The sequence below is a fragment of the Anoplolepis gracilipes genome, chromosome 3, assembly GCF_047496725.1.
Source record: "Anoplolepis gracilipes chromosome 3, ASM4749672v1, whole genome shotgun sequence".
Classification (NCBI taxonomy): domain Eukaryota; kingdom Metazoa; phylum Arthropoda; class Insecta; order Hymenoptera; family Formicidae; genus Anoplolepis; species Anoplolepis gracilipes.
The window spans coordinates 3288446-3301950 of record NC_132972.1 but is presented as its reverse complement, the minus strand read 5'-3'; the positions used below and the strand labels follow the sequence as shown (position 1 = coordinate 3301950).

General features: G+C 25.7%; 1 protein-coding gene across 1 annotated transcript; it reads right to left on the bottom strand.

Annotated features, from left to right (window-relative positions):
* Positions 1 to 1284: 1284 nt before the first annotated feature.
* On the bottom strand, positions 1285 to 11254 carry LOC140663547 (uncharacterized). Its single transcript, XM_072887783.1, has 16 exons — positions 11114 to 11254; positions 10000 to 10238; positions 9054 to 9172; positions 8732 to 8931; positions 8504 to 8626; positions 8301 to 8439; positions 8084 to 8176; positions 7861 to 7995; positions 5390 to 5469; positions 3906 to 4144; positions 3054 to 3172; positions 2736 to 2935; positions 2518 to 2640; positions 2315 to 2453; positions 1619 to 1711; positions 1285 to 1530 (listed from the first exon to the last, which is right to left on the bottom strand). Exons 1-16 carry the CDS (start codon positions 11170 to 11172, stop codon positions 1396 to 1398), a joined length of 2235 nt encoding a protein of 744 aa, XP_072743884.1. The 5' UTR covers positions 11173 to 11254; the 3' UTR covers positions 1285 to 1395.
* Positions 11255 to 13505: the final 2251 nt, after the last annotated feature.

Here is a 13505-nt window from a genome sequence, read left to right as displayed (position 1 = left end):
TGAATGAGTGGACTTTTTGTAAACCAAGTTCCCTTCTTGGCTTGTATGCTTGAAGAATAAACTATATTATATATATACAATTTACAATAATTAACAATAATATATAAATAATAATATATAAAGATTTATTTTATTACATGTTACTATTTGCAAGTTTTATTACATAATGTTTAATTTACATAATTTGAAAAGTATGGAGCAATTTATAACGCATAATTAAGATGTAAGTTGTAATATTTTTTTAATGCAATTTAAGAGAGAGATATATTATAGAAAGAATTTTGCCTTATTCTATATAATTGTATTTTAAATAATGTAATGTTTGAAACGTGATTATTTCAAAATTTAAAGAATTGAAAACTGTGAAGCTCGAATCATTATTGCGGAAAGATGTAGTGATTTTTTCCAAGAGAAAATTATAATTGTAAAAATATAGTATAAATTATTTCATTTGACAAATGAGTGCAAATTGTTAAAAGAGAAATCATGTTTTGAAATATCTTGTAATCATAAAATTTTTTACGGATTGTATTGTTATGGTAGTTTCACGGAAATAATTACTACCAATTTTTAAAGAGACATTATACAAAACCCAAATATTTTTATTATTTTTATTATCTTTATTTTTTAAGATGTAGAATGTAAATTATAAGAAAAAATGTGTTACAAAACAATTCTGCAAAATGTAGCAATAATATAGAATATCTTTGAAAAGCTTTGTTGCTTTATTCAAGAATCATAATTTATTAATATTGAATAAGAGAGAGAGAGACAGAGAGAGAGAGAGAGAGAGAGAGAGAGAGAGAGAGAGAGAGAGAGAGAGAGAGAGAGAGAGAGAGAGAGAGAGAGAGGAAGGGAAAGAGAGAAATAAGGCAATTTAATTAAGAGGAATATTATTAAGAAATAAATTAAACAAAAAAGAAAAGAATTATCTGTCGTTATCATTAATGACAAAATTTTGAAAACATATTACTACATTATTTGTTTTATATACAGTATCATTATTATTGATTGTTATATATAATTATTATTATATACATAGAGAAGAAAAAAGTAATATATATTTGCAAAGAGCAAATAATAATTTTAAATAAAATTGTGAAAGATTAATATATAAAGTCAGTATATTGAATATACGGAAATATTATTTTATTTTAACAGAGATTTATTTGTCTTTGACTAATACATATACAATAAATATATCAAATCGTTGATAAAATATATTTCATTGCATATACTTATCTTTATTTTAATTTTCAAATGTATCACAAATATCCGTTTATAACAGTACATTGTATGGTTAATTATAATTTTATAAGAAAATGTTATTTAATTATTTGCAAAGTTATTTACCTTCCGTTTAACGGTATAACTTTAAAACACGACAATCGACATTTATACCGCTGGAGCAAATCCTACTTGATTATTTCCCATATCAAACACAGTATAATAAGCGCCAATAAATACATCGCCCAGAGTCCATAGTGGTGAACCGCCTTGGAAACCGCTCAGACATAGGCCGTCCCCTAACTAAAAGTTAATTAAATACATAATATTTACACTCTTCGTATATTTAAATATAATAATTAAAGATTAAAATATAAACCATAAAACTCACTTGAATAATATAGTCGTTAGGGGTAAGTTTGAACGGCTTATCATTTAGAACAAAACTAATATCAGGCAACTGACCAGTCGAATTACAATTCACCTTTAAACAAAAAATTATATTAAATTACTAATTAATAATATAATAAATATAAACATACAAATATTCGGTAATTATTTAGAATAAGGGACCACGATGTCAATGAACTTGACATATATTCTCAAGATCATGACGCTGAGTAAGGTTTTGTAGGTTTTAGCCGGCGCTCGTTGTTTATTAAAAAATTATTAACAAAAAATTGATAATAAAAAATATATAATTTTCGGACACCGTATGTCCATGTTTTCGTATTATATTGTTGTATTGTATTGCTGAAAATAGTAAGTCGTCATTATTTATTTTTTTTTTTACTGAAATTTTACTTCTGTGTTCGTCACATTTCTTGTAAACTTGAAATTCTTTTGAGAACAATAATAAATCGTACTTTCAATGGATCTATTATTTAAAACTTAATAATTTTTTAATAAATACCGAACGCCGGCTAAAACCTTTAGAATCTTACTCAAGGTCATGACCTTGATAATATATGTCAAAGTCATTGACATCGGAAGGTGATCTCTTATTTAAAATAATTACCATACATTCAACATTTTATGATTTAGCTACAGAAAGCTACGTTATTAAAAAATATGATTGTTTATTTACGTATCCATTTTGATCAGCTCCAATGATGTTGTTAATAAGGGAGATTTCATATGTTGGTCCAATTATTAGTGAGGTACCTGTGTCAGCAAAAGCTTGGCAGGTATACTTGCACACGGTCAGACCATCACCTACCAGAACTCTACAGAAAAAACGTTAATTATTTAATGCGACATATAATCAATGTAATTTAAAAAATAATGTACCTATCCATTGTAAATTGCCAGTATGCTTTGAAAGTAACAGGAAGATATGTAAGCGGACCAACGTAATGTTCGGGATTGGAACCACCCAATACCAATTCACCTCCTGCAGAAGCTGAGGAATCTCTACATAGATTGTATATTTTGTGTATTGGAATATATGTATTTTTTAAATTAAAATGCACATGTACATTGTGCACAAATAAAATGCAGACACAAACCGATTTAGATAGAAGCTGAAAACAGGTTCTTCTACTAGACCTTGTGCAATCATGTTGTCGAAAACAGTTGGCACTCTATCTACGGCTATCGTGTCATAACCCATACCCAAGATTCCGTCAAAGTGTGCACGAACAAACGTTGAGCCTGGCTCAGTAATTGCTTCTGCGAATGGTTGGTTTTTAACTTGAAGGCCGGCAACCTATAAAAAATTATAATTAGTAGTAAAGTATCATCAAGCGAATAATGAGAAAATAGGAAATGTTTATAAGCGGTTGTAGTTAAGATTGTATTGGATTATTTAATTAATAAAGACTCACATTCACTGTATCATTAGATAAGTATCCAGACAAACTGCCAGTCCCATACCGAATAGAAAACGGTTCTCCATTTGGTTTATATGTGCTGGATTTGCTACTATCATATTTATTATGTGTTTCTGTAAAAAAGTAGTAAATAATATCACAAATTGGCAGTATTAAACAATTTTCCAAAATAAAAAAGTTTATTAATCCGATTAAATAATACTTGTTTGAATTATCAGATATATGCAAATACATTAGTTTTAAAAAGTTATCTTTGCATGTCAATCCTTATTTGTATCTTCAGAGAGTGAGTGTGATAGATTGCATAAATAAGTCTGTGAATGCAAATTGTAAAGCTTAGTTTTGTGATATTTACATTATCAAAAATTTTAATTCTTAAAATTGCAATTTGATTATCTCAGTTAAAGATTATAAAAGATTAGGTTTAAAAAATATAATTAATGAAGTAGAGTTTTATAATATTCATAATATTTTAATCTATACTTTGATATCATATTAATTATTAAAAAAAAGAATATTATTTTTCATTATTTTCAAATACTAACCAATATTATCAAATACAACATATGCATATATAAATAATAAAATGCATGTTAGATAAATAATAACATTCATATACTAACATAAGTGTTAGTTAATTTGCACTCACTAATATATTTTGATAGAAAACATCGAAAAGTTTATAATCATTTATATCTGTTTAAAGTAAAGAAGGAAGTATAAAATAAAATTCTTCTTTACCGTTTGTTAAACAAACATACATTCATAAGCCGTATAATTAAAAAATTCTATGTACTTATGATGTAAATTAATTATTATCTTGTATATATATGTTAAGATACTTACGACAAGCTTGATTGTCAGAAGCACAATTTACCGATGGTACCCAAAGACTTGAAGATCCAGTATCAAATAGTATTATAAATTTCTGCGGTGGAGTGCCGATAGCGATGTCACCAAAATATTGTAAGTCTATATAATTTCTCAAAGGTTCCGATACACCATCGTTAGCCAAAAATTGTTTCACGTCGATACCATTTTTTTGCAAAGTTTTCCGAATAGAATCCTTTTTGTGTAATGGAACTCTTAAAAAAATAAGAACATTTTGTTACATGCATACATATACACACACATACATATATAATGCATAGTTATATTTTTACTGATACTGGCAGACATTTAAAAAAATATAAGTTATAACAAAGCTACATACTACGTTCAATTATTACAAAAATCAAAATTATTTAATACATGTTTACAATACAAAGAATTACATTTGTAAACATTATTTTATGTAATAATATTATTTCTAATTATAAGATTTACATTGTATACATATCTGAAATATTATTTAATTTATATTCTAAAGTCAATTAAAGTGTTAAAATTTAACAAACTAATTTTTATTAACGAAATCGTTGCATGCAATCTTATTGTATAAAAAGATAATTCAAAATAATGTGACTGTATTTACTAGAAATAGAAGCTATATAGTGATAGCATAAAAAATAAAAACAAATAAAATAAAATAGCTTACTAATACATAATTTACATGCGCACATATCAGAAAATACTTTTACTAAGTAATAAAAATATCGCGATAAGGTAAATAAAAGCAAGAGTTTTGCGAATTTATAGAGAATCTTTATTTTACAAACGTTTTACTTTTTTTATTTTTTAAATAATAAACAAACATACATTTTTGAAAAAAAAATTTTGTCCATTTCTGATTAAAATGCAATGCGTATGTTTTCTGTCCATTTTAGAAAGTCGGATAATATCACAAAACCTTTATAAATTTGACATTTATTATCATCGATATATAAGTCCACAATGACTATTGAAGTCTTAAAACTTAAGAAATTGATAATAAGTATAAAATATTTGGCATTAGAGCAATCATATGTGAATATACAATGGTAACTTATGATAAGATTGAGTTTTGCAGTAACATCGTATCTACATATGTATTTATAAAATTAAAATTATTAAATTTAAAGTTATAATATCGTGTTCACAATTCCGGCGAACGTTTTGATGAGATTTTTCTGATTCTCTTCAGCGCATAAATGAAGTTAGTAAATTGAATGAACTATGTTAAAATTATTTACAATATGTATCTTATAGTGTTGTATCAGAAAAATGTTCGACTTGCGTATGGAAAGATCTATAAAGCTTTTTGTGACTGTAGTTATTATATTGGTGCGTTAGTGACTTCTTATGGTTTGTTAAGATTGACTAATTATAGTTGAAAGTGAAAACAATAATAATATAATTGTTTAATTTCTCATTGTAGATGACGGCTAATGCAATATAAAGCGTATTCTTACTTAACTACTGCGTCGATCAACACCAAAAGCGCCACGGCTACTAAAAGATAGCGAAACATGTTTTCGAAATTTTTGGCCAACTATTTTTCAGCACCTTGTGAGTGGACGTACAAAAAATAAATTGTAGACTACTACTAGAGCTTTGATTTAGCGACATGCGGCGACGACTATATATACGATTGCGCGTATTGAAAACATTTCCGGATTTCTATCAATTAATCAAAAATATCTAATCACGTAACAAATAATCTAAAAATATTTTATTCAGCATTTTTCTAATTAACATAAACTTTATTGAAATAAATTGTTATATAAATGTATGATTAATGAGAAAGAAGCAGTCAACCTGTTTCGAAAGAATACGTAACTTACATCGACTAGACAGACAACCATGCAACAATAAACATTGTCGTGATTATGAACAATGACGTTTTGGTTACAAGAGGTATTATTATAATTAGCAACAATCTTATGTCAGCTGCTTGCACAATAAAATATTGCGCTGTTCATTGAGGCACAATTATATCAAAATTATGTAAAAGTTGATGACATGCAAATCTTAAGTGACAACGTGCAGAATAAAATTTATGAAACGTTTAGATAATTTTAATTATTATTGCATTATATTATTTACTTATTAAAAGATTGAGTATTTTATACTGTTACTATTTAAGAGGTAAAATATTAAAAAGGATATGGAAAAAAAAGAGTTGAGAAATAGAAAAGGTCGATGATAAGAAGATTGTGATTTACTCTATAAATTAGATTATTTATGTATCTAGTTAGCTATTTATTTATTTATTGTAAAAATAGATACGGGAAATATGAGTTATTTAGCTGTGAATGGAAGAAAGTATGAATGAAAATGAATGAGTAGACTTTTTGTAAACCAAGTTCCTTTCTTGGCTTGTATGCTTGAAGAATAAACTATATTATATATACAATATACTATAATAAACAATAATGTATATATAATAATATATAAAAACTTATTTTATTACATGTTACTATTTGCAAGTTTTATTATATAATGTTTAATTTACATAATTTGAGAAGTATGGAGCAATTTATAATGCATAACTAAGATATAAGTTGTAAAATTTTTTTCATGCAATTTAAGGAAGAGATATATTATAGAAAGAATTTTGCCTGTTTTATATAATTGTATTTTAAATAATGTTATGTTTGAAACGTGATTATTTCAAAATTTAAAGAATTGAAGACTGTGAAGCTCGAATCATTATTGCGGAAAGATGTAGTGATTTTTTCCAAGAGAAAATTATAATTGTAGAAATATAGTATAAATTATTTCATTTAACAAATTAGTGCAAATTGTTAAAAGAGAGATCATGTTTTCAAATATCTTGCAATCATAAAATTTGTTACGTATTATATTGTTATGTTAGTTTCACGGAAATAATTACTACCAATTTTTAAAAAGACATTATACAAAACCCAAAAATCTTTAATATCTTTATTATCTACTTTTTTAAAGATGTAGAAAGTAAATTATAAGAAAAAATGTGTTACAAAAGAATTCTGGAAAATGCAGCAATAATATAGTATATCTTTGAAATGCTTTGTTGATTTATTAAAAAATCAATTTATTGATATTGAATAAGAGAGACAAAGAGAGAAAGAAAAAGAAAAAGCGAGAGAGAACGAGAGAGAGAGAGAGAGAGAGAGAGAGAGAGAGAGAGAGAGAGAAAAGACAATTTAATTAAGAGAAACATTATCAAGAAATAAATTAAACAAGTAAAAAGAAAAAAAATCATTTGTTGTTATCATTAATGGCAAAATTTTTAAAACATATTACTACATTATTTGTTCCGTATACAGTATCATTATTATTGACCGTTATATATAATTATTAATATACATAGAAAAGAAAAGTAATATATATTTAGAAAGAGCAAATAATAATTTTAAATAAAATTGTAAAACACGTAACTATAAACTTGGTAATGAGAGCCACGCGCGGATGTCAATGCTTAAATTTTCTTTAGAAATTAATTCTTTCGCGAAATTTGAATCGTGCATAGGGCATATATTTTACTTGGTGTATTTTACCAAGAAATAGATTCTCATTTTTGAGAATTCTATAACTCCTCTTTACCCTCCTAAAGAGATGTAGACGCGAAAAAATATCGGGAAAAAGTCGCTGAATCGGGAAAATTGTAAAAGATTAATATATAAAGTCAGTATATTAAAACAAAAATATTATTTTATTTCAATAGATTTATTTGTCTTTGACTAATACATAATAGATATATCAAATCGTTGATAAAAATTGTTGCATTGCATATATCTTTATTTTAATTTTCAAATGTATCACAAATTTCCGTTTATAATAGTACATTGTATAATTAATATAATTTTTTTAAAATGTTTAATTACATATATATACTTGCAAAGTTATTTATCTTCCGTTTAACGGTATAACTTCAAAACACGGCAATCGACATTTATACCGCTGGAGCAAATCCTACTTGATTATTTCCCGCGTCAAACACGGTATAATAAGTGGTAATAAATACATCGCCCAGAATCCATAGTTGTGAATTTGCAAGCGATTGGAAGCCGCTCAGACATAGACCATATTCTTCCTAAAAGTTAATTAAATACATAATATTTACACTCTTCGTAAATTTAAGTATAATAATTAAAAATTAAAATATAAACCATAATACTTACTTGAATAATATAGTCGTTAGGGGTAAGTTTGAACGCCTTACCACTTAGAACAAAATTCATATCAGGCAACTGACCAAGCGAATTACAATCCACCTTTAAACAAAAAATAATGTTAAAGTACTAATTAATAATATAATAAATATTAACATAAATTCAGTAACATTTTATGATTTAGCCAGAAAACTATGTTATTAAAAAAATATAATTTTTTATTTACTTCTCCATTTTGATCAGTTCCAATGAGCTGGTTAATAAGGGAGATATCATATGGTGGTCCAACTATTAGTGAGGTACCTGTGTCAGCAATAGCTTGGCAACCACCCTTGCACACGGTCAGATCATTACCTACCTGGACACTACAAACCAAACGTTAATTATTTGTTGCAACATATGATCAGTGTAATTTAGAAAATAATGTACCTATCCATATCAAGTTGCCAGTATCCTTTTTGAGTAACAGGAAGATATGTAAGTTGACCAACGTAATGTTCGGGATTGGAACCACCCAATAGCAATTCACCTCCTGTAGGAGCTGAAGGGTCTCTACATAGATTGTATATATATATTGTATTTTATATATTGAAACATATGTATTTTTTAAATTAAAAACACATGTACACTGTGCATAAGTGAAAAACAGACACGAACCGATTTAGATAGAAGCTGAAAACAGGTTCTTCTACTAGGCCTTGTTTGATCATGTTTGTGAAAACAGTTGTTACTCCATCTCTGGCTATCGTGTCATAACCCATGCCCAAGATTCCGTCAAATTGTGAATAAACAAACGATAAGCCTGGCTCCTCAATTGCTTCTGCAAATGTTTGGTTTTCAACTTCAAGATCGGCAACCTATATAAAAATTAGTATTAGTAGTAAAGTATTATCACGAAAATAACGAGAAAATAGAAAATGTTTATAAACTATGATTGTAGTTATGATTGTATTGAATTATTTGATTAATGAAGACTCACAGTCACTGTATCAGTAGATAAGAATCCAGTTAAACTGCCAGTCCCATACTGAATATCAAAACTCTCACCATTTGGTTTATATGTGCTGGATTTGCTGCTATCATATTTATCATGTGTTTCTGTAAAAAAATAGTAAATAATATCACAAATTGACAGTATTTAAAAATTTTCCAAATTCTAAAAAGTTTATTGATTTTTATAAATAATCAATGCTTGTTTGAATTATCAGATAAATGTAAATGCAAATTAAGAGTATTAAAAAATTTTTTTAAATAAAAAGAGTTTATTGATCTGAATAAATAATACTTGTTTGAATTATCAGATATATGTATTGCATTTGTTTTAAAAAGTTATCTTTGTATGTCAAGGCTTATTTGTATCTTCAGAAAGTGAGTGTGATAGATTGCATAAATAAGTCTTTGAATGCAAATTGTAAAGCTTAGTTTTGTGATATTTATATTATCAATAATTTTAATTTTTAAAATTACAATTTGTTTATTTCAATTAGAGATCATAAAAGATAATATTTGAAAAATATAATTAATGAAGTAGAGTTTTATAATATTCATAACATTTTAATCTATACATTAATATGATATTAATTATTAAAAAAAAAGGAACATTTTTTTTATTATTTTCAAATACTGACCATTATTATTAAATACAATATATGCATATAAATAATAAAATGTATGTTAGACAAATAATAACACTCATATACTAACGTGAGTGTTGATTAATTTGTACTCACTAATATATTTTGATAGAAAATATCGAAAAGTTTATAACCATTTATACTTGTTTAAAATAAAGAAGAAAGTATAAAATAAAATTCTTCTTTACCGTTTGTTAAACAAACATACATTTGTTAGCCGCGTAATTAAAAGCTGTTATGTACTTATAATGCAAATTAATTATTATCTTGTATATATATTAAAATACTTACGACAAGCCTGATTATCAGAAGCGCATTTTACCGATGGTACCCAAAGATTTGAAGAACCAGTATCAAATTGTACTGTAAATTTCTGTGGCGGAGTTCCGATAGTGATTTCACCATAGTACTGTAAGTTTAAATAATTTTTCAAAGGCTCCGTTACACCATTGTCAGCCAAAAATTGTTTCACGTCGATACCCTTTTTCTTCAAAGTTTTTCGAATAGAATCCTTTTTATGTAATGGAATTCTTAAAAACAAGAACATTTTATTACATGCATACATATACACACACATACATATATAATGCATAGTTATATTTTTACTGACACTGGCAGACATTTAAAAAAATATAAGTTATAACAAAGCTACATACGTTCAATTGTTACAAAAATCAAAATTGTTCAATATATATTTACAATACAAAGGATTACATTTGTAAACATTATTTTATGTAATAATATTTTTTCTAATTATAAGATTTACACATTGTATACATATCTGAAATATTATTTAATTTATATTCTAAAGTCAATTAAGGTGTTAAAATTTAACAGACTGAATTTATATTAAAAAAACCGTAGCATGCAATCTTATATAAAGAGATAATTCAAAATGATGTGACTGTATTTACTAGAAGTAGAAGCTATATAGTGATAGCATCAAAAATATAAACAAATAAAATAAAATAGCTTATTAATACATAATTTACATGCTCACACATTAGAAAATACTTTTACTAAGTAATAAAAATATCGCGATAAAGTAAATAAAAGCAAGAGTTTCGCGAATTCATAGGGAATCTTTATTTTACAAACGTTTTACTTTTATTTTTTTTGTTAAATAATAAACAAACATATATTTTTTTAAATAAAAATTTTATCCATTTCTGATTAAAATGCAATTGCGTAAGTTTTCTGTCCATTTTAGAAAATCGGATGTAATATCACAAAATCTTCATAAATTCGACATTTATCATCATCGATATATAAATCTACAATGACAGTTAAAGGCTTAAGACTTGAGAAATTGACTAATCACAGTTTAATAAGAAAAGAATAATAATATAATTGTTTAATTTCTCATTGTAAATGACGGCTAATACAATATAAAGTGTATGCTTACCTAACTACTGCGTCGATCAATACCAAAAGCGCCGCGGCTACTAAAAGATGGCGAAACATGTTTTCGAAATTTTTGGCCAACCTTTTTTCTGCACCTTGTGAGTGGACGTAACAAAGATAAATTGTAGTCTACTACTAGAGCTCTGATTTAGCGACATACGGCGACGACTATATATACGATTGTGCATTGAAAACATTTCCGGATTTCTATCAATCAATCAAAAATATCTAATCACGTAACAAATAAACTAAAAATATTCTATTTAGCATTTTTTTAATTAATACAAACTTTATTAAAATAAATTGTCATATAAATGTATGATTAATGAGAAAGAAGCAATCAACCTGTTTCGAAAGAATACGTTACTTACATCAACTAGACAGACAGTCATGCAACAATAAACATTGCCGTGATGATGAACAATGACGTTTTGCTAACAAGAGGTATCATTATAATTAGCAACAAGTTCATGTCAGCTGCTTGCACAATAAAATATTGCGCTGTTCATTGAGGCACAATTATGTCAAAATTATGTAAAAATTGATGACATGCAAACCATAAGTGACAACGTGCAGAATAAAATTTATGAAACATTTAGATGATATTAATCATTATTATATTATTTTATTTACTTATTAAAAGATTAAGTATTTTATATTATTATATACTATTTAAAAAAACAATTACGTATTTAAATCTGTTTAGAATATAGAAGGTGAATAAGGCAGAGCTCTTATAGTCATATAGGTTCAAATAACTTATTCATACATATTTAATGTCTACCAGATATTAATCAATACTCGAAATATACATTACATATATGATTTTGTTATGAGCACTATTTATTAGAAATAAGGCGCAAATCATTATTAAAGATGAATCACAAAAGATCTGGTCATTATATGTATAAAACTTATTCTGTTATTTAAAAAATAACAGAATAAGTTTATAAAAAACTTTTTTATTTTAATATATATTATTTTGCAATTTAAAAGATCCACTTTTTTACAAAATAATAAGCAAATATTATCAATTAAAAAGAAACCATTAAGACCATTAAAATCTCAGTCCATAACTAAACATATATTAAAATAATAAAGATTAGTAAAAAACTTATCAATTTCTCAACCATTTATTTATTTATAATTTATTACAACAATTTAATAAAAATAAATTTTAGTGAAAACATAAATACGAGTATATAAAAGAACAAATAAAATGATGATAATTTCAAGAATGTTATAGAATTTCTGCATTTGATGTAATTTTAGTTACAATAATTTTACTGGAGAAAAAAAATTAATATTTCATTAAATGTGCGTACACAATGTTAATACTATAACAGTATTACAAAGACAAAAATAAATTTTTTCGGATGCTTTGAAAAGTTTATATCCTACTTTATTATAATATTATTGTTGATTTTTTATTGATATAATCATTTTTGATTGTGGTTTATTTATTTATTTGTTTCTATCATTTGATGAATTGGATTTCAATTATCTCCATTTTTATAATAATCTTCTATTGATGCTTACTTCGTTGTTACACCTATTTGATAATGTTCACGATAATTAAGTGGAGTAGAAAAAGTATCTTCAATTAATTAACTATTATAACTTTTTAAATTCAAAGTTTTAGTTATTAAAAACATAAAGGACTTAAAGTTCAGTATATATCTCTTTCTCTCTCTCTCTCTCCCTCTTATAGTTTATAGTTAATGAATGTAATTTATAGGTATATTTTATACATAGTATATAGGTTATATATATATATATATATAGAGTATATATAGCTCGTAAGTTGTAGTATTACAGTTCGTAAATTTAATTTTAACAAAAAAATGATTTAACAAATTCTGTCTATTTAAATTCTATTCTATTTGGAATTAATTTTTTTTTTAACAAAACAGATAAAATTAATTGTATTATAATCAATAAAGTCCGACAGAATTTTCGGTTTCGGTTTTAGTTACTACCAATTGGGGCCAAAAATCTAAATTTCGGCTCGATTTCGGTTACGGCCGAAATTAAGAGTAAATTTCTGCTAGTAAGCAGAAACTGTAATATATATCAACAATTACAGAATGCTGCAAAAAAATATTTTATCAGTTCTGTCGATTTCTGTAGTAAGCGAACAATTATTTAGCTCTGCTGGACAAATAAATGCAGACAGGCATAATTTATTGGGCAAAAATGTCGAGAAACTTGGATTTTTATGTTACAACATAAAATTATTTAATATTAATTATTAACCAATTGTCTCAGTAACTATGATTATAACTTTAAAAGTTAAATACGCAATTTTATGTTTTATTTTGTATTAATAATGTTGCCTTTTTGTAAGAAATATATTTATATTTTCATAAGATACTTAATAAAGACTTTAATAA